The following is a 21228-nucleotide window of genomic DNA, read 5'->3' as shown; positions in this document are numbered from 1 at the left end:
GTAGTGAACGAAAATATTGTCTTTACACTTCATGAAGGCTGTGTGTGTGTGTGTGTGTATGTGTGTGTGTGTGTGTGTGTGTGTGTACGCGTGCGTGCGTGCGTGTTTTTCTCATCTGTGATGAAACTGAATTTATGTCTGTCTTCTGCAGGCAAACAGCAGCAGCAGCAGGCGGCCATGCAGGTGTCTGGGGGGAACCCTCGACTCAACCAGCTGTGTGGCAAGTGGCAGCAGGTTTGGCTACTGGCTCTTGACCGCCAGCGCAAACTCAATGATGCTCTGGACAGACTAGAGGAGGTATAATGCAAAGAATAAGCCTATACATTGGTTTTCTGTAAAGGTGCACACTTTAAGTGATGCAGGGGCAGTAATTTAAACATTCCCAGTTGATATTGATATTTAGCAATACTTTTTGTCATAGCTTGGTCTCATAGGTTGTCACTCTCTCTTCAGCTCAAAGAGTTTGCCAACTTTGATTTTGACGTGTGGCGGAAAAAGTATATGCGCTGGATGAATCACAAGAAGTCACGCGTGATGGACTTCTTCAGACGCATTGACAAAGATCAAGATGGAAAGATCACGCGGCAGGAGTTCATTGATGGCATTCTGGCATCAAGTAGGCACTGACTGATGTGCTGTTGCTCTATTGTTTAATTACCAATAATGTTGATATTACAGGTTTCTTTTAAATTCTGGAACTCCTGTTATTTTCCTGCAGAGTTTCCCACCAGTAAACTGGAAATGACAGCCGTGGCAGATATCTTCGACAGAGACGCAGATGGCTACATTGACTACTATGAGTTTGTTGCTGCACTGCACCCCAACAAAGATGCCTACAGACCCACAACCGATGCAGACAAGATTGAAGATGAGGTGAGAAGTCTAAGGAAAGTAAAGCACCCCAAAAAATTGTGACACGAGGATCTGAATGGACGCATGCTTGTGTTGTGCAGGTGACCCGGCAGGTGGCCCAGTGTAAATGTGCCAAGAGGTTCCAAGTGGAGCAGATCGGAGAGAACAAATACAGGGTAGGTTCTGCTCAGCTTTTAGTACACCTTTAGTATAGAAAATGAGAATGATAATGATAACACTTGTTGATTATTGTTTATGTTATTATTTATTGGCAGTGTTGGGTTTGTTTTGAGTTACCAAAAACCATGATTATTAATTGCATGTGTGTTCACTCTTCTAGCAAGCACAGCTAATGTCACTCAGTTCTACATCATTTGTCTCGTGTCCATCTCACATCAGACGGATTCATTGTCATGATAACGTTAAAATAACATGAGAAAGTCACAGCATTCCCAGATGAGAATTCCTCATCACTATTAATCAAAGCATGTTAAGGGTGCTGCATAAGTGTGCACAGATTGTAAAAAACTATTAATGCTAATAGCTTTAAAAGATAGTTAGTTAGAATAATTGTGCTTTACTTTATTGACCAGTGGTTAATTACATCTAATTGTGGCCTTATTTGATAAGCAGCGGTAGCAGTGAGCATTATCAGAGATGTCATAATATTCTTATGAAGAACAGAGAAAATTTAATTGTTCTACTGCAGATCTCCACATCTGTGGGGTTGTTTAAGGTGTTGGGAACATACAGAATTTTGTAGTGATTCCTGCTATCTGTGTGCATACATGCAGTGTTTGACACTAACTGCTGTCCTCATCACTGCCACTGCTGCAGTATCACATTAACCAACTGCATAATGGTCACTGACTGTTTCACTTAATACATATCAGTAATCTGTTTTTCTCTGTGTCATCTGTGTTGTTGTTTGCTGCTTCACTGTCCTTTCTATCACGCTGTTATCATCCAAGATGGTTGCAGCACTGCCATGGTATCCATAGGCACTCATATCCGCTGCCTCATCTTTATGCTTTGACAATGACAGTTACTGCTTAATTTACTGTAGAAAGATTTAGATGTATGAACTGGAAATTACACTTGTCAACCGTACTTGTTTCAACCGTACTCTGTTTCTTTTTCTTTGTGCTCCTGTGCTCCCCCTCTGCTGGAATTTTTGTAGTTCTTCCTTGGAAACCAGGTAACGTGACTGTGACTGTTTTTTGGAAAGTGTGAAATTTGCTTCTTGATTCCCACTGGACAGCTGAACTTTTTGCTTCTACATGTTACCGTAAAAAAGTTCAAGAAACCTTTAGTTTGCCTATTGTTTCTTGATTGGGAGTAAGAAGCGGCGTCCGTGGTGGGTGTGCAGCTTGTAAGCAGGTTTCACCATTCCGTGTTGATGCTGTGATCCGCTGTGGTTTTGTTGGTGTTGAAAGTGAAACATAGTTCTACGGTGACAGGACTGAAGCTGTCATCAGAGGGTTGATGTTGGGAAGGAAATTAAGCTGCTTATGGAGAAATTTAGAAACAACTGTGCTGGGACTTCCGCTTTGCTCAATGTTAAAACGTCTTTCATAGCTGTGTTTCATTTGGTGCATGAGTTTCCTGTTGTTGCATGAAATAGATCATCTGTTGGAATTAAATCTACCATATTGGATCATCCTTTTACTGATTCTTGTTTTTCTCCTGTCAGTTTTCAATATTAATCTCATCCCTCTGTTGTCTATCCTCAACTCTCTTTTTTAACAACCCACCTGTAGTTTGGTGACTCGCAGCAGCTGCGCCTTGTGAGGATCCTTCGCAGCACAGTGATGGTGAGAGTCGGAGGAGGGTGGATGGCTCTGGACGAGTTTCTTGTCAAAAACGATCCATGTAGAGGTGAGTTATCTATCCATCAATCCATCTATCCATCTATCCATCTATCCATCTATCCATCCATCTATCTACCATCTATCCATCTACCGCTCTCTCTCTCAGAGGACAAATAGACAATTATTCTTTTTCTTTATTCTTTGTTTCCATTCCTTGAATGCTTTTTTTCTAATTAAGTAATTTACATTGAAATTTAAATGTGATTACTGTCATCAGTTTATGTTCATATCAACATAATTGAGGCTGCTGACTATAATTTCCATCATGTTAACTGTAGAAGGAAATCATTTACTTATACAGACATATAGAGGAACTCAACTTTTCTAAACTTGGTGTAGTGACAGTACACCAGGCATCACTGATGTGTGTGTCTGAGCCGATACACACTGGGTGCCACTCACTGTGAGTGGCATTCCCGAACACAGCTGAGTATGCAGGAGCGGCAGGATTGGAGTTCATGACCACACGCTGACTCACATTTGTCAAGTTGTTTGTCAGCAGGTGATGCAGTAAAATGCTGCCTCATCGTCTCACTGCGGCAGCATCCAAAGTTGGTGTTTTTGTTCCTCTTTCTCTAAACCACCTTCCTATAATACTCTTTCCCTCTGAGCTCATCATCTGATCCCAATACTTGATTTATTTTGTTCACACACATTTTGTTCTCTTGAAAGTTTTTTCCTCATCTATAATAAAGCAGTAGTATTGCATGTTGCATGATCCTCAGTTCTCCCATTTCCTCGCCTTCTTTTCCTCCCTCCCACCCTCCCTACCTTTCTCTCTTTTCTTTAGTGCAACATCCAGGACTTAAGATTCTCCGCTCCGATTCCAGTAGCTCCATCTCATCTCGTATAGGTTGGACTTCTTTGCTCTCTGTAGTTTGAAACCTTTTTTTTTAACCTCTTCTGGGCTCTCTCGTCCATGTTTCTTGTTTTACGTATGCTTCTCTGCCCTCTGATCTGGCCTTGTTGCTGCGTGCGTTGCTCACACGAGACCCTTCAAGGTCACCAATATTCACACGTTAGAGTTAGGGTGTGTATGCGTTGCGTGTGACGTCAGTCCACCATATTGCTGTTTCACACTTTTGTCTTTTGTGTCTCTTTGTGACAGTCGCTCTTGAATGTTTCTGCTCCCGAGGTATCTAGACTTCCTCCCTCTGCTTCTCAGTCTGTCTCTTCGCTCTTCTCCCATTCATATGTCCACACGTCCATCTGTCAGTCTCGCTGTATTTACCTGTACCTGTCCTGGTGTCTAAGTGGCCAATATACCAAGTGTGTGCTCAATTTCTAACTGCTTGAAGGTTGGGTTTGTCCATGCATAACATGTTTGCGTCATGCTTTCTCCACACACCCTAAAGCAGGATTTGGCCATCCCCTGGTCTTCTATAGGATGAAGTATTGTATTTTAAAAGAGGAGCCAATCAGAAACAGTGGGTAGTGATGCTCAGCTGAGGCAAAGGGACATGTCAGAAACAGACCTGGGTGTGGCCAGTCTGTTTCTCTAACGATTCTGCCTCCCAAGCTAACTCCTCTGAATGTGTTGTTGGTCACTGGGTCCCCTGACTGTTGTTGATGTGTTTTTGGGTTGTTGTTTTTTTTTGGGGGAGGGGGGGGGGGGGTGTAATTGCATTGTGTTGAGTCGCCTGGCCTCACTGTTTGCACTGAACGGTTGCATTGTACAGCAGCTCCCTTTTTGTTTCGCACACTGCCTATAGTTTCACTCAATTTACTTCTCCCATACCTCCCCTGCATCTGTCCATCCCATCTCTCTCTGTCTCTCTTTTCTTCTTTCTTCCATTTTTAATGGCTGGCTTCTCCAGGCTTCTTGTCTGCTGAGGCTTTTGCATTACTTTCAGGCCATGAACGCTCTTGAGTGTCTTCTCATAAAGGGACAAAACCTGAATCACTTGGCTCTCTTTTACATAAGCCAGGGGTGTCCAAACTTTTTGCAAAGAGGGCCAGATTTGATAACGTGAAGATGCCCGGGGGCCAGTAGATCCTTCTGATGTTTTTTTAACCAGAAAAGTTACATGCAAATGTACATTATTAGAAAACAATTTTCATTGTCACAATTCTCTTTATTTTTCAAATGGCAGTGTAACCAAATATAAGCCACTCAGGCAGACGTGAACAACTCTCAAAACACAATTCTGCCTTTAATTCATATCTGGAGAGTCAGATAACATTGAACACTGAACTGTATGGAATACCTTAAATTTCCATGAGTTTGATAAATGTAATGCAAAGTTGTCTGTTATCATTCAAGATTAAAACAAGTAAATTTTGCTCTTGTCTTTTACAAGATCTACAAGAAAGGAGGAATTACATTTTAGTGATTTATTTATTCTGTTAGTGCCAGCGGGCCATAAATAATACATTGTAAGACTGAAGTTGCGGGCCGTATGAAATCTTACCGCGGGCCGTGATTGGCCCCCGGGCCGGACTTTTGACATGCCTGACAAAGGCAGACACATCACGAATCCCTTCTGCAGCTTATGTCCTCAGTCCACACGTGTCTCCACAGCTTTTAATAACAGACATGAGTCCAAATCACAGAGCTTTTTAAAACCCGAGAAGAGAGGCTGTGCTTTTGGTCTGACCTCCCCTCACATTTGGAAATTAAAATGCGCAATCAAAGTGTATAAAATAAGACTTTTTCATAAATGGGGACACATGTCATTGCGTTTGGAAAAGTGTGGACATTTTTGAAAATGGGATTGTGGAGAACTAAAGGAATCTTTTTTCCATTTTGATTTTCCCTCTCACAATCGTACTGCATCACAGATTTATTGTTATTTACAACACAATGATGAAGATATTTCATCACTACATCCTGCACTCAGGGTAACGTTGAGTATCATCATGGTTTAGGGGCTTTCTGGCAAAATTCTAGACACATCTGGCATTTAGTGGCAGTAAATTTAAACTGAAATAATCATTCCAGCCATCTTCTGCTGTGTTTCCCTTAATGGGTTATTGAAATGAATATTAGTTAATCTATTTACATTTTTCCCTAAATCTACATGCACTTGTCTTCTGGCTCCTTGAAGTGCTGCATTGGATTCTTTTCCCCATAGAATAGATCAGTTTGTACAGAGACTGAAGTGAGCACAGCGGACCTTTGGGTCCTAATGTGATGACAATGTGTCTCCATGAATGGATGATATTCTGACTTTTGTTGCGTATGGAAGAATTGATTGTTTTACTTTTACACATGCTACCAGTTCACAAGAAATGTACCAGTGCTTCCATAGCGTCCCACTCACCTGCACACATACCAAACGCACCCAGATGCTGATGTCTGCTGCCAAATGACTGCTTCTCCTTGCTTGCTGCCTCCGCCACCCCTGCTGAAGGAAACCGTGACTTGGCCCTGACTCACCAAGACTAACGCCTTCCCTCTCGCTTTCCAGCTCGCGGTCGCACCAACCTGGAGCTGAGGGAGAAATTTATCCTTCCAGAAGGAGGTCCTCAGGGCCTGACTACGTTCCGCTCCCGTGGTCGACGTTCAAAACCAGGCTCCCGTAATGCCTCGCCAACCCGCTCCTCTTCCTCCGCTTCCCACAGTGGGGCCTCTCTGCCCTCAGCTCCCTCTGCTCCCACTACACCGACGACTTCAGCATCATCCAGGGTGAGTTGAAGCAGCAGTCACTGTTGTTACTCTAAATATGATCTAGGCCAAATTTAGTCAGTTTTCTCTAGTCACTAGTTGTATAATGACTAGTAGTAACAACACAGGCAGCGTATTGCTGCTTAAAACACCATAATGAGATCAAAGACCTGGCTCCTTTCTCTAAATTAAAGTCATAACGTATCATGATGAAGGCACAATTCAATTCCTGTAGACTGTGATACATTTAAAAGTCAGGAGGAAACAGAGAAAGGAAACTTTGCTGTAGTTCAGACTTCAATGGAATCTCCTGAAACAGCCTCACATACGGGAACACTTGTGACCGCTCTATCGGCGGGCCAGAAGGCCCTCTTCTTCTGTTGCATGTTTACAGCTGTGGGCTAGAGGAGCAATGTCACTCCAAGGTCACTGCTGGTGGTGTTGCCTGATGTTGGGGATGTTTTTTCATGTGTCTCCACTGTCGTGTGTCTGTGAAAACTTCATTGTTTACTGCGTTTTTCTGTATGTGAAGTACTGTACCTGCATGGATAAAAACGTTTTAATGGGTTTATGTTGCACAGTGTTCAGTTGTTGTCATCCTGTTGTTGCCAAAGTCACATTATTAAGTGTGAACATTTATATTTTCCTTTGTTTTGTCTTTTATTTTTTTTATCTCTTACCTTGACATTCAAATCCTGCTAACCTCTATATGAAATGTCCTTCCTGCTGTGCTGGGTTGACCACTACACTGCAACACTCTGCTGCCCTTCCACTGCCTCCATAACACCCTCCCACCTACAACTGCTTTACTGTGTGTTGCTTTGCTCCTTCCTTCCTTCCTTCCTTCCTTCCTTCCTTCCTTCCTTCCATGGTTCCTTCATTCAGTCCTCCCACACTCACTCTCGTGACTATGCCAAGCCCTGGCTGGCACACAGTAAAACTCCAACACCCACCAAGTGCCACTGCTGGCCAGATCTCAGCCACACCATCGCTGGGCTTGAGGTAACTCACTCACCCCACCTACCCCCCCCGCCTGTGTTTGTCCCGCCCAGACCCCAGCTGAAGGCACTAAAACACTAACACACAACTCAAACATCAATGCAGAAAGTAAACTGAAATTTGCAACTGTAATTGTTACGCAATTCAAATTTTGGGATCAAAAATATTTTGGTTTTAAGAGACAAGGGGACAGAAAACCTAGATGTTAATTTATTTGTTTTTCTCAACAAGGGTCCATTAGTTTAATTCTCCCATATATATGTTTAAGTGGCATGAAGATAAACTAGCCTTAGATTAATCAGAGATTACCAGTAATTGATATTATTAATCATTAGTTGTAGACTTAGCGTACTGGTAGATTGGAAGGTGCTGCCGGTGCTACTGCTGTATTGGCCTGTTTGTGACCATGTCTTTGTGTGTTTTGTGCCCTTTTGTTGGAGTAATATGATGTTCTGTGGTTAACATGAATGAAAAATGATGCAGGTTCACTGGGCTGATTCTGTGTGTTGCTACAGGGAGCAGCATCAGGGTCTAAGCTGAAGAGACCACCACTCCACTCAAGCCGAGGCTCATTAACGGGTGAAAATGGAGGGGCTACACCCACCAGCAAACCATCACGGACTGGTGAGACTCCAGAACACTTGTGTGATGAAACCATACACTTAAATTCTGACTAAAGCAAACAAACTAATTAAAACTGTCGTAATAAATACACGCACACACACACTGTTACACTTTTTTTCCAACATATTTCCAATTTCTCAGAGTAATAGACTAAGTTTTAAAACAGTCTGCTGGATTTGCTTTCATTCTGCCAGATCCAAAGCGAGGAGGATCCACTGTCAGCGGTGCCACCAGTCGAGCAGGCAGCCAGGCAGGCAGCAGAGCCAGCAGTCGCCGTGGCAGCGATGCCTCCGATGCGTCTGAGCTTCAGGATTCACGTTCAGTCTGTTCTGATGCATCCGACACCCCAAGGAGACCCGGAAGTGGGGCAAAACCATCCAAAATTCCAACCATCTCTAAAAAAGCTCCCAGCCCGAAGACGTCAGCAGCTATGAGAAAATAACACTAGCAAGAAGGCAATAGCAGCGGGCACCTGTAAAAAAAATTGTGCACTACGCTTTCCCAGCCCAGAGGATTGGAGAAGTCACCCTCACAAATGGACTGAAGAAATGTGGAGTTCTGTTGTGGTGGGCCCAAATTCTGTGAGGTCAGAATGATATTTTCCCCTTTAAGAAGTTGCCACTTCCAGTTCTTTGAAACCAATAACAGACTTGACAAGATGTTGCCTTACTTTGTGCTGCACTCTTCACACAAAGCAACAGAGGAAGTCTGTTCACACCACAAAAATACATGTATTAAAACCCAGACAGACAACAAAAGCTCAATGACATTCAGTAGAAGAAATTAATTGAGGCTTATTTTTTACTCGACAGTCAGATGCCTCAAAAAAAAAAAACGAGTTAAAAACAAATATATGCAATGACTTTCACATCAATAATAAGCAAAAGCGTCACCTCAATGAAACACAACTGCAAGTGGAGAGCTCAGGAGGGGGAAACACTGTCCAACACACACACCCACTGGCATAACCAACACCACACAGACCCTTTTTGGTGCCGACAAGGCTACAATCTTGTGCATTTCGACGAAGGGCGGCTTGAACCATCCAGTAGTGACCAGAAGTAGGTCTTTTTTTTTCTGGCAACATATGAAATTAACAGCACATTACTGACAGTACAGGACTGTTAACAAGTGTGTTTGCCAAGTTTCCACAACCAGCATGCGCTCTTCTCTGCAGTTTTACCTTCCTGTCTACACTGGGTTGTCCTTAGCAACCCAGCAGCACACATTCAGTGTGGTGTGCAGCGTGTGTACAATTGTTACAAGAAATGAGGTCATTAACTTGAGTAACTGTATGCAAAAAAATTTCATTTAAGAATGTCTTTTTTTTCTTGTTTTATGATTAATTTATAATCCAGTTGTATTTTCATTATCTAGCTTGGAAAAAAAATCTATTTATTTTTCAGTTTCACCATTGGCAGAGAGTGATTTAGTATTGTGATTAAAGACATTGTGACTTTTCTTTTTGTACTGGGGAAAATGTGCTCTTTGGCATCAGCTGTGTGCTTTACTTCAATGTAACACTGATTTGCGTGGTCACTGACTGTAGTGGCAGCCTTCTTTGTTCTTTTTTTTTTGTTTGCTAATGATTACAATTCCTAGATCTTGACCAAAGGGTTTTGCCCTTCATGTGGAAAGAGAACTAAGAACCTGAATTAAAACAGGAGATCTGGCTCAAGTGGACCAATGAGAGACAGTTGTCCCTTCCCAGTATCTCTAATTCTAGGCTTTTCCTCCAAATGTCCCATCATTGATGTGACTGAGATGTTTCTGTAATATCTCAGTGTAAGAGATGAAGTTGATGAAAATCGAATGAAATTACAATAACAAAACATCTTAAGGTGATTTTATTTATTTATTGTTTCAGTGGGGAGGTCTTGACTCACAGCACAGGAAATGACCACCTTTTGATGCTGTAATACTTGAGTGTGGTGACGTCAACATGGAGGTGTGTTACTTGGAGTCAATTGTGTAAAAGTATAAAAACATCAACTAAAATGTTAAACAATTTTTTCTGTTTTTGTATTAAAATTTGCTTGCAATACCTGTGTGTTGCTTGTTTGTTATTATGTGTTGTGTGTTAATGTATTGATGTGCGCCAAACTGGGCCACACACACACACACACAGACAGAAGCACACATCTTAACTGCCTCCTCCAACTGCCAACTGTTCCTGTAGTCTCAGACGTTTGTCTGAGGACATTCTCTACCCTTTTGCCTTTCACACCAGTTGTTTTTTTAGGGTTTTCAGTTTATCCTCCTTTTTCATTTTTTCATCATTTTATTGTCCTACTCACTCACTCACTCATTAACTCCCTCACTTAATCACTCACTTATTAACTCACTCACTCAATCACTTATTAACTCACTCACTCACTCATTAACTGACTCATTAAAGCACTCACTCATTAACTCATTAAAGCACTCACCCACTCACTCATTAAAGTACTCACTCATTCACTCACTCACTTATTTACTCACTCACTCATTTGGGACTCGCCCTTTAGCTGGGACCACATGACGTGTGGTTACTTTGCTTTGGTCAGCCTCATTCATGCTTTTTAAAGTGACCAGCAGCACCAGAACCCTTTGATGAACGACTGCTCCAACGTGGGCTGACACAAAGCTCAACTTCAGGACTATTTTAAGCCCTTTCTTCCATTTAAATTCTTTTTGTTTAAATACACACTAAATGTTATTTGCAGTAGGTCAAATTCAGTTATAAATGAATCAAAAGGAAACGCAAATCCTGCCTGCTGAATAACTTAGGGTGTGGTGTTTGTTACCCTTCTTTTCAGCCAAAACATTAGCTATTTATGTGATTTTTGAATAGAAATGATCTACCTATCTGCCACTAGTTCCCTTAAGCTATCAGCAAGCAGTGCATCCCACTGAAAATTAGTTCAGACCTGGATATCACAATATCCTTTTCATGTTTCTAAGCCTTGCAAGGTCTTCAGCAGAAGGGGAGAACACCGGTGTCTGAAAGGAAGTCTGTCACTGTAAAGTTGCCTCCGTCATTTTGGGAAGTTTTTGCTGCTCTACTGTGCACGCACGGGAGAAAACAGGAAATTTACTCTCACTAGCCAGAGCAGCAGCCTGTGAATCGGAGAGGGTCTGGCCATGTTCATGTTGGAGCTGGTTCCTTTTTCCCACAGCACTGATCCTCCTGAAAAAAGGTGGTTATAATCCCACACGGCCGTTTAGGGATCACCATCAAGATTCTTTAGTTTCAAGGTTCCCCGCATGACTGAGGTGCAGACTCCTATCACCTCAACTTAGCTGATGCGAAAATTAGGATTCTTTTGTCATTTTAACGCCCAAACTAACTGCACTTTTTCCATTTCTCATTGTCAGCTGTCCACACGCAACCTGTGTTGAGACTGTATTTGTGAAATGAGATGCTCCGCAGCCGTTCGTCATCCTTCCTGCCAAAGAGCATTTTAGCCAGTGGTCATGAAACCTCACTGGTTGGAGGTAAGAACAGAGATGAGGTCTCCCAAACCACTGGGAGTGGTCACAATGTGATGTCAGTGGCAGAAAAAGTCTTTAAAGAGGTCTAGAGGCGGAGGCTAATGGAAACTCCCTCCTGGTTCTGTACAATACTTCATTTCTGTCGGGGTTCCACACCGGATCAGCTCTTCAAGACCACACTACTAACGCTGACTGTCTGCAGGTTGTACAACACATCTGAGACCTCTCCCGAAGACCGCTAACAGGAATTTATTTTCTGGAATTATCTTTTTTCCAAATTGGTTTAAGACAGACCTCTGGAACCTCAGAGATGTGTGGGTGGGCAGTGCCTTGTGAATGGGTGCTGAAGAAGTACTGAGGAATGACAGGAAACACTGGAGACCGTCTTGCTCGGCTGCACTCGTGTGAACGTTATTTATTCGGAGTCCTGAGTTGGGACTGAAAGAGCTTCTTCGACCTCAGAGGCACCTGCTTATGTCTGAACTGGTTTTCTATCCACTGCATTTGTGACTTCAAAAGCAGTAGTTGGGTATTCCATCAGGGCTTTAGAGGATTGTTTATCTTCAGAACACAAAGCAAACTTGTAATTATACCCCCACTCTCATTATCTCTGTTCCTCCTGCTGCACAGCCAGGGCAGAAGTGGATCCGGGAGGGGAGGGAGAGATAAACAGAGTGCTCCTCTAAAGACGAGGCAAAGATCACCGGTGAACAAATCAAACAACTGGAGCGCAGGAGAACACTTTGAAAACACGGGAGCCAACATTTAAATGGACGTTTCGAATTATTTGCTCCAGAGAAGAGTCCCATCATGACATCAGAAGCCTCCTCGTGTCTTTACAGTATCATGAATCAGCATAAAAACAATGTCTTCCGGGATCAGACAAGATCTTCCAGAGGCCACCTTCATCTTCTGGAGACAAGGACCCTGCTTCTGCTGTCCCTGCTGCTCCTGCTGCTGCTCTCCATGTGGAGCCAGCAGACTGAGGCTGCTGTTCACTCCAGCTTCAGAAGGCTCAGCAGCCGGGAAAAGAAGGAGATGCAAAAAGAGATCCTATCCATTTTAGGTCTGCCTGGAAGACCACGACCTCATCCGCCACTGAGGCCTCCTTCCTCAGCACCTCTCTTCATGCTGGACCTGTACCACGCCATGGCAACTGATGGAGAGGATGAAGGCAATGAGATCATCGTGAATGGACCCGGTGTTGGGAGGTTTGGAGCAGGACAAAGGCTGGCTCACGTCAGCTACGCGGCGCCTCCCACCCTCAGCACACACACGCCACCGTTGGGCACCATGGTCAGCGAGGCCGACACCGTCATGAGCTTTGTGAATCTTGGTGAGTATATCAGCGACCCGGCAGGGTGAGGCGGTCAGCAGCTAACACTGACCAGTCTGACCTCAACGGGTGACGTGTGACATGCAGGATAATATGGACTCATTTCTCCTATAAAGTTAGATAAACTGGATAAAATATTTGCAAGTTAAGAAGATCTTTCTGTTATTGGTGATGAGATTTGCCATCTGAACCCAAGTTTCAATCTGCGCAGTCCCCTGACTGATGCTTATCTGTCAAACTAAAAAAGCACATTTTCTCTGCTGAATAACTTCCTTCCTGCAGCTCTTTGGGAATGGGACGGCGACCCAGCCCAAGTTCAGTGTAAGGAAAAAATCTTCTCTGTGCTCAGGATCCACTAAAGCTCCAAACTCCCAAATTCTGTTCTCTAAGGAAGACGAGAAGAATCCTATTAAAACATCAATCATCCCTTCAGCTAACTGACATATTTGCAGTAAGAGGAGCATTAACGGAGGGAATTTGGCATTTGAGTGGCATTTGTGTTAAATAATAATCCAACATCAATTGTGCACAGAGGATACATACAGAATGATACGACGAGGGGAGTTTGTAGTAAGATCAATATTTGAACAATGCGTTTACGTGAGTCTTAACACTCCACAGACGTATTCCTACACTAATGTTATGAATGTGAGTATCTCATCCAGGCTAAACTAGGTGGAAGCGAGTGTTCATAGCGTATGCACATATGTGTGGTGAGCTGCAGCCGGTCAGAATTAAAGACACCACCGACACACCAAAGAAAAGTCAGAAGAGTCTGAAAATGCTGCTGTGGAGGGAGTGAATCTAAAAATACCAGACAGGCCTGCAATTAGTGGTGCATGTGCTGAGCCCCAGCTACAGTCCTGGGCAATAGATGTCTGTAATTACTGCTATCTTTCTGTGTGCGTGCGTGCATGTGCACCAGACACTGGTGCCAAGAGTTCCCGAGGGGTCACACTCATCCAGTCTAGGGTGCACCCACCCCTGCACAGCACAGCTTTCACATTTAGATGTCATGTTGTTGGGTGTTTCATGTTGTTCCTCAGCACTCTGCCCTTATGAAGCACAACATGAATGCCATGTAATCTAATCATTTTTACCTTGGGCAATAATATAATATAGATTTATGTACAGTAGTTTCTGTCTGTCTTCTTCTGATTTTGCTTTAGTTTCTCTTTTATGACTACGATGTGCATTTGTAATCTGAAACTTGACTACAGCTGTCAAATAAATGTAAATATAATGGAATAACATGAGTTTCTACACTGATAATTCAGTGGCATTAAAGAAAACTAGCATCAGTATCTGAAAACATAACAATAATCTACGGCTCCTCCTCTCAGTGGAGCAGGAGCGTGACCTCCTGCAGCCTCGTCCGTATTGGAAGGAGTTTCGGTTCGACCTGACACCCCTCCCTCAAGGTGAGACGGTGACGGCAGCAGAGTTCCGGATTTATAAGACCCTGACCATGGGCCAGAGGGCTAATCGAACACTTCACATCTCCGTTTATGAGATCCACAAGGAAAACAGACACAGGTGACGCACCGTTTTTTTCTGGTTTAAAGAGGGAACATGTCATCTCCTCAAACTCAGACTTCCTTAAACTTTTAAAGACCACACAAATTTTGACTTGGAAACCAGTTGGTGTTGCAGCCCCTACGATGACATGTGATACGGCCAAATTCCAAATTATGCTGGACAGTAGTTCTCTGCTGCTGCAGCTCTTTTGGCTCCTGGATCAACATTAAGTTGATCCAGGAGCCAAAAGATCAACTTGATGTTGATCCAGAGCTGCTCTTCTGCCCACTTCAGTAGTAACACGCAGGTATTGGACTTGTTGCCTCAGCTCAGATCAGTGTGGCCTTTCTCCGAGAACTGCTGCACACAGTAACTATCAGTAAATTAGCAATAAAAACCAAGCCACAGGATCAGACTACTGGATAGAGTCTCATCATCGATCTGAAATTGACATTCTGGAATGGAAGATGAACAATCAGGACTCAAAACCGAAACCATCTGACCAAAATGAGCAATCTGAGGAAAATGGTCTGTAAAAATGTCAAAATTTCTGTTTTCACTGTCATTCTGGGGTATTGAGAGTAGATTGATGCATGTTTATTTGACTTTGTACAGACTACCATAACAAAATAATGTAAAAAAAAATGAAAGTAAGTTTCTTTTTGAAGGGAGCCAGGCTTGGTTCTTCTTGATGTGCAGTCGGTGCCTGCAGGTCAGGAGGGATGGCTGGCCTTTGACGTCACCACAGCTTCCAACCACTGGCTGCTCAACCCCCGCAGCAACCTGGGAATACGTCTCTACGTGGAAACAGAGGAGGGTGGGAGTTGGCTTCCACATTGCATCATGGGAACAGCCATATTTCTCGTTCTAGCCGTAGTTCTTTAATCTCTGCTCTCCTTTCTTCATATCATCTCCCAGATCGCTCCTTATCTGCCGGCTGGATTGGCTTGGTGGGTCGGAGGGGTCCTCGGTCCAAACAGCCCTTTATGGTAACCTTCTTCAGGGAGAATCAGGTCCCCTGTCGACCGCCACGAGCTGTTAAGCCTCATCCCCGCAGGAGGAAACCTAAATATGACCTCCCAGTCCCCAGCATTCAAAGTTAGGTGTTACAGTCCAAGTCCAGTCCTGAGATCTACTTCACTCTTTAAAAAGAGCAGACTCACACACACACACACACACACACACACACACACACACACACACACACACACACACACACACACACACACACACACACACACACACACCTACCTGAATGTTGTCAAGTCAACAGCAGATTATCTTCTACAAACGGTGAGTGTACCATTTCTGACCCATATCTACAATTAGGGTGACTCCAAACTACAAATTTGTTTTCTGCTTTTGTCCTTTTGAGAGCACAATTCTCATATTTCACACTAATAAAATGTAGCTCTGGTACGAGAAACCAACAATAAACAGGAATGTCACCTTTACAGTTAGAACCGTTTTTTTAAATGTTATTGATTGTTTTCATGAAAGCTAAATTTAGTTTAAGACATACAGATACTGACAGTGATTTTACATGAAAGGTTAATATGCAGCCATGACACCTGACAGTCAGATGTCTCTGCACAATTAATCCAAGTAATAATAACTATTTATGGTACTTATGATTATTTTTTTCTAAATAAATGTTCTTTATTCCATTTTCAGACAAGAGCCCCATCAACAGTGGTGGTCAGCCCTGTAAAAAACACGAGCTGTACGTCAGTTTCAGTGATCTGGGATGGAAGGTGAGAGCATCACTTGGTTTGATCTGTATGGACGTGTAGATGCTGAGAACGTTCCCTCTGCAGGTGCAGGTAGAGGAGAGAATAGGCACACAGAGATACTGAACCAGCAGGGTGACAGAAACCTGTCATGTGATCATGTTTGTGTTCTCCAGCAGCCTGTTAGCAGCGTAGCTATGATGGCTCCTCTCCCCAAAAAATTAGAGGGTTTGTAACTACACATTAGTAATCACTGTTAGTAATTTTAGTAATCCAAAACCAACACAGTTCGGCCGTATTGAATCAGATCATTGCTTATCTTATAGCTGTGAAAAAATGACACACTAGCAGGTTTTGAGGACAATTAATTAGAAAAAATAAAATGAGTTAGGTTAGGCTCTTTTAAACAGGAGAGTTCTCTTTTAAAACACTCTTTATTACCTGTCTACTAATGATGGGATGTACCAAAGTCCGGAGCACTAAAATAACGATGGCTCTTGTCTCAGGACTGGGTTCTGGCTCCAACTGGTTATTCAGCTTATTACTGCGATGGCGAGTGTTTCTATCCCCTCGGTTCCTGCATGAACGCCACAAACCATGCCCTCATCCAACAAGTGGTCAGTTATTTTATCATACTTGGCAGTCTTTAACCTAATTTTGGATTATTAACATAATTTTGTGGCGATGTGGCAGGTCCATCTCCTGAAGCCAGATGAGGTTCCCAAGGCATGCTGTGCTCCCACCAAGCTCAGCCCCATTTCTGTCCTCTTCTATGACGATAACAACAACGTGATCCTCAAGAAACACAGAAACATGGTGGTGAAGACCTGTGGATGTCTTTGACCCCTTAATGTTCCCCCACTCTGCCACCCAGAGGTGGGTCGAAGAAGGGAAGTCCACAGAAACCAGTTCCCCCTGGCAGACATAGGTTGGACAAATCTGATGTTCGCACTGATTATGAGGAGTTTTAGCATTGTAATATTATTCAGAATTTGATGACTGGCCATTTTTAAACCGTACAAAAAATACTGCAGACTTCCTGATATGGGTTGAATATTTCACTGATTTATCACAAGAAATGCTAATTGAATACATTCAATTTGTCTCAGTGATGTGTGTTTTATTGACTTTAATAGCTACAAACACACTTTAATAGTCAGTTTTAGTTTGTAATCAAGTCTGAGAGGCAAATGATACCGATGCCTGCTACCCAGGTGAAGAATGGCTGAGGAGAAAACATCATCAAAATAAGTAGATAATATTTATTTGTTTCATAAAAACACAGATTTTTACAAGTGTGGCGTAAATCACATTGCAGTAAATATTAACAAGATTTTTTTTTAAATTGTGTATACATTGACATTTGAAGAGCCTGTGCAACTAATTTTCAGAGATGTGTTGATTCGCCTGTGCAAACAAGCCTTTAGTTGCAGTTTTGTAGTGAATGAAAGTAGAAAAAAGAGAAATCAATCATCCTGACGGCCCCTGGTGGTTTGTAAAATCATCTCTCCTCCATGTTTTAGGAAGTACTCGTTAATAAGTGAAAAGACCGGTCACACTAAATACCGTTCCATTTATTGAAAGGAGTATGTTTTTAAAAAAGGCAGCAAGCTAATGAATATATAAAGACCCAAACTTTAATTCTAGCAGTTTTCAAATAACTCAGAAATCCAGTAATTTAAATGATCTTTAAGCGATGAATAACCAGAATGACCACAGCTCATCGTAAACACGCTTATTATAATTCATAAAATAAAAAGCTTTTAATTTGCAAAGCAATACTAGAGATGTGTCCAAGATGTTGTTGAAATGAGTCATGGGTATTAGACGGAGGTTGAAACAAACAAACAAACAAACAAACATTCAGTGAGGTCTTAACAGTGAGGTACGCTCAGGAGGTGGGGACACCTGTGGCAACAGACTTTGGAAATATTTTCTAGAAATGATCTTCTGAAGTTAACTTCAAGACATATTTGATCATTTAAATGCACAATACTCTCGTTCAGTCTAATTGCATTTCCTCGTGGAATATGATGAAACTGACTGGGCAGAAGAGTGAATGCGCCACCTATTCTCTGGACACATAACCACATATTAGAAAGATGTACATCAAAAACTCTTTATGAATCAACATTTCCCACTGGAGTCTCCTAAGTCACAATTTTATTCAGCATTAACTTGCACTATTGCCGGTCCCCTCCTGTGTAGAATAACAAGGTAGTAAATGTAATAAATACAAAACTGGGTGCTGGTGTTCCTTTTAGCCCCAATCAACTTTTTGTTTTACACACTTGAAAATACACCACACAGTCACACATTCACCCCTTCCTCCATCCCATTCTATTGATCTTGAATAATAATGGGTCCAGGTGTTCACCCTTCAGATGCCAAGATTCAGCATTTTGTCCGTGGTCGCCTTATATCTGCAAGTAAAACATAATGTTAGATTTTTAATCAGTTGATGTAGTCAAAAAGAAGCATCACTGGTACATCCCTTCGATACAAGCCTCTATGATGAGTGGACCCCCCCCCATAAGTCCATAATGGGTTAAACCTTCGAGACTTTCATCTTATCACAAACAGCGACATCTGCTGGCAAAGAGGAAGACAGACCAACGGGACAAGCAACTGAACTGAAAACACCAACCTTTCAATATTAAAAGGCTCATTTCTGCAATACAGTATGTATGAAGGGCAACAATGAAACAGACACAAAGGATGCAGGTGTTTCAGATGGAACATTTTTAGTGTCTTACCCAAGTTAAGTCAGCGGTCATTCATGCTTGAACATCTGCCAGCTCAGGAGGCATGGGAGATTTAGGATGTTTGCTCTCAAAATGCTGTTTGAAGGTCTTTGGGTCAGGCATTTGAGTCTAGAGAGGAAAGGTGCAGATGTTATAGTCAATTTTCAATCATTTTGGCATCTATAAATACAAAAATATAGCCATAAATGGTAGTTGAGCCACTCATGACACAATTATAGTGGTAAATTTGCTCTTGATGCAGCCTGGAAAGAGTCACTCATTTTCATTGACAGGAAAATAATATTTGATAAAAATATGTCATCTGCCAGAGCATTTTTAAGTTAGAAAGTTTTGAAATCCAGTTCTAATTCAGTTGTCATGATAGCTACGTCCATGCAGTAGTGTCTATAGTGGTACTATAGGTCAATTCAATATAATGTATTTTTGTATGTATTTCTATGCCTCTCCTCTACTTCCACTCCCCTTCCCTCTACCTCTCCTCTCCTACCTATTCTATCCTCTACCTTTCCTCCCCCCTCTCCTCTCTCTCTACCCAGCCCCCCATCAGCAGGAGGGTCCCCCTACATGAGCCTGGTCCTGCTCAAGGTTTCTTCCTGTTAAAGAGGAGTTTTTCCTTGCCACTGTTGCTTGTCTGGGGTCAGGCCCTGGGATTCTGGAAAGCGCCTCGAAACAATTCTGATTGTAAAAGACGCTATATAAACAAAGATTGATTGACTAATGCTGCTATATTATATATATATATATATATATATATAATATATATATATTATTAATATTATATATATTATTATATATATATTATATATATTATTATATATATATAATAATAATAATAATAATAATAATAATAATACTGAACTCAAGCCCCCCATGCCTCATATCAAGGGTAGGGTCTACATAAATGAGATGGAGCAGTGGCCCAAGTGCAAAATTAGTATTAAATAAGTATGCAATATAATGCCAAAGCCAGGAACCTGATATTTTTAAAAGGGAAAGCAATGGATGGACCAACTGATATTCCATTTTGTAGTTCTGATCCCAATGATTGCTCTACTTAAACTGCCACCAGCAACATAGGGCAAGAACAAAAGCATATTTTCCAGTTTTCAGTTAACTCCATTCCAATAACTACCGTGAAGGTCCCTTCTGATCTGTTAACATCTATCATCGAGCCATTTATGAAGCAATACAAAAGAAATGAGACTCCATGTCATTGTCCACTGACCCGGCAGACAGGGCAGGTGTGCACCAGTGCAGCTTTTGCAGCACTCTTCTGGTCAGCACCCTGAGATTTCTTCTTCTCTGCTGCCTTCTTCGCATTTTTCTGTTGCGACTGAATCTTCTGCTGCCCCCGAGCCATGGCCCTCACCGTGACCTGGACAAACCACAGCTCCACTTTCACACATCGATCCAAGTCACACTGGTCATATCAGGGTGGGTATACATTTAATTATTCAAACCAACAATTCTGTTAAGAGACTGAAGATGCATGCGAGAATTTGTGACAAATGCATATTAGTCACATGCTCAATCAAATCATACATGCAGGTAATATATCAGCAAAGAATGATGCCATTAGAAAGAGAGAAACCAAGACGATGGACATGCTGTATAGCTGCTAATGGACTCGCTCGTGTGTCCCCATTATTAATTAAATGATTAGTACGGTAATATGTACATTTAGATAGTTAACTGTATCGACCTGATAAAAATGTAGCACTAAATCAGAGGTTTTTGTTTCAATATAAAACTAGACTTAGTACAAAGTAAGATAAATGAAACTCATGTTATCATTGACTACAACACATTATTGCACATCTATTCACAAATGTCTGCAAATACAAGTTGCTGTTCACTTACATGAAGGGCACCATCATTTTAACGAGCTAAAGAAGGCTAAAATAAGCGGGTCAATATAGCTGCCACACCGAGCCAAAGCTGATTTTACCGCACAATGGTTGCTGGTCCTGCTGGCCAGTCACACATCAGCGGCAGCAACAAAAAGTCCTAAATAATCGGTTTATAATGTAATGAGAATGTCACGAAAGGCCTTGCGCAAATTACAAACACTGCTAGCTAGCTAACATTACATGTGACTGGAAGTTACTGCGAACTACTTTACTGTGGGAGTTCAGACAACACAGTTCGTAACCAACATAACATCCATATTGTTGGAAGAGAACAGGAGGCTAAAACCCGATAACAGCGCGCTTCGGTTCCGAAATTATTTACCTTTGGGTTCCGACTGTTGCTTCGAGCGTTGATGGTCTTCTTCTCTGAATACCACAGGAAGTTGCCGACATTTGAGCCATGGAATGGCAGTTGTGCGCCCCCTGCCGGCCTGGAGCTGAATTGTAACGATATATTTAGTGACCTTTAGAACGTCACTTTTCTTGCGCCCAACAGCCTTGGAAGGTTTGTCTTTCGAACTTAAAATTATATAGACAATACA

The 21228-nt window shown here is 42.2% G+C and overlaps 3 protein-coding genes across 21 annotated transcripts in view; 2 read left to right on the top strand and 1 right to left on the bottom strand.

Annotated features, from left to right (window-relative positions):
• Nucleotides 1–9997, top strand: part of macf1a (microtubule actin crosslinking factor 1a) — a 138896-nt gene extending 128899 nt beyond the window's left edge. For 8 of the 16 annotated variants that reach the window (XM_029844747.1, XM_029844748.1, XM_029844749.1 and 5 more), the window contains 12 exons: nucleotides 152–297; nucleotides 454–616; nucleotides 719–873; nucleotides 954–1028; nucleotides 2033–2050; nucleotides 2613–2730; nucleotides 3514–3576; nucleotides 3832–3858; nucleotides 6134–6351; nucleotides 7216–7332; nucleotides 7845–7953; nucleotides 8148–9997. In XM_029844747.1, coding sequence (XP_029700607.1) covers nucleotides 152–297; nucleotides 454–616; nucleotides 719–873; nucleotides 954–1028; nucleotides 2033–2050; nucleotides 2613–2730; nucleotides 3514–3576; nucleotides 3832–3858; nucleotides 6134–6351; nucleotides 7216–7332; nucleotides 7845–7953; nucleotides 8148–8395 — 1457 coding nt within the window. In that variant the 3' untranslated portion in view covers nucleotides 8396–9997. The remainder of the gene's footprint in view (nucleotides 1–151; nucleotides 298–453; nucleotides 617–718; nucleotides 874–953; nucleotides 1029–2032; nucleotides 2051–2612; nucleotides 2731–3513; nucleotides 3577–3831; nucleotides 3859–6133; nucleotides 6352–7215; nucleotides 7333–7844; nucleotides 7954–8147) is intronic. The other 8 variants (XM_029844751.1, XM_029844752.1, XM_029844744.1 and 5 more) reach the window with 5 other exon arrangements.
• Nucleotides 9998–11417: 1420 nt separating this feature from the next.
• On the top strand, nucleotides 11418–17873 carry bmp8a (bone morphogenetic protein 8a). Its single transcript, XM_029845294.1, has 7 exons — nucleotides 11418–12763; nucleotides 14107–14299; nucleotides 14950–15098; nucleotides 15200–15379; nucleotides 15956–16035; nucleotides 16518–16628; nucleotides 16705–17873. The coding sequence occupies exons 1-7, from the start codon at nucleotides 12238–12240 to the stop codon at nucleotides 16852–16854; spliced, it is 1389 nt and encodes a 462-aa protein (XP_029701154.1). The 5' UTR covers nucleotides 11418–12237; the 3' UTR covers nucleotides 16855–17873.
• On the bottom strand, nucleotides 17603–21119 carry zgc:91910 (Zinc finger protein 706-like). Of its 4 annotated transcripts, XR_003890298.1 has the most exons (5): nucleotides 21009–21119; nucleotides 20002–20151; nucleotides 18768–18884; nucleotides 18506–18600; nucleotides 17603–18434 (listed from the first exon to the last, which is right to left on the bottom strand). XR_003890298.1 is itself a non-coding variant. In XM_003968805.3 (4 exons), the coding sequence occupies exons 2-3, from the start codon at nucleotides 20134–20136 to the stop codon at nucleotides 18789–18791; spliced, it is 231 nt and encodes a 76-aa protein (XP_003968854.1). In that variant the 5' UTR covers nucleotides 20137–20151; nucleotides 21009–21119; the 3' UTR covers nucleotides 17603–18434; nucleotides 18768–18788. The 4 variants fall into 4 exon arrangements, 3 of the variants coding, with proteins under 3 accessions (XP_003968854.1, XP_011607126.1, XP_029701155.1); XM_003968805.3 differs by lacking the exon at nucleotides 18506–18600; XM_011608824.2 differs by lacking the exons at nucleotides 18506–18600; nucleotides 21009–21119 and adding an exon at nucleotides 20637–20672.
• Nucleotides 21120–21228: the final 109 nt, after the last annotated feature.

The sequence above is a fragment of the Takifugu rubripes genome, chromosome 12, assembly GCF_901000725.2.
Source record: "Takifugu rubripes chromosome 12, fTakRub1.2, whole genome shotgun sequence".
Lineage (NCBI taxonomy): Eukaryota > Metazoa > Chordata > Actinopteri > Tetraodontiformes > Tetraodontidae > Takifugu > Takifugu rubripes.
Note: the sequence above shows the minus strand (reverse complement) of the source record. Positions and strands in the feature narration are given on the sequence as shown.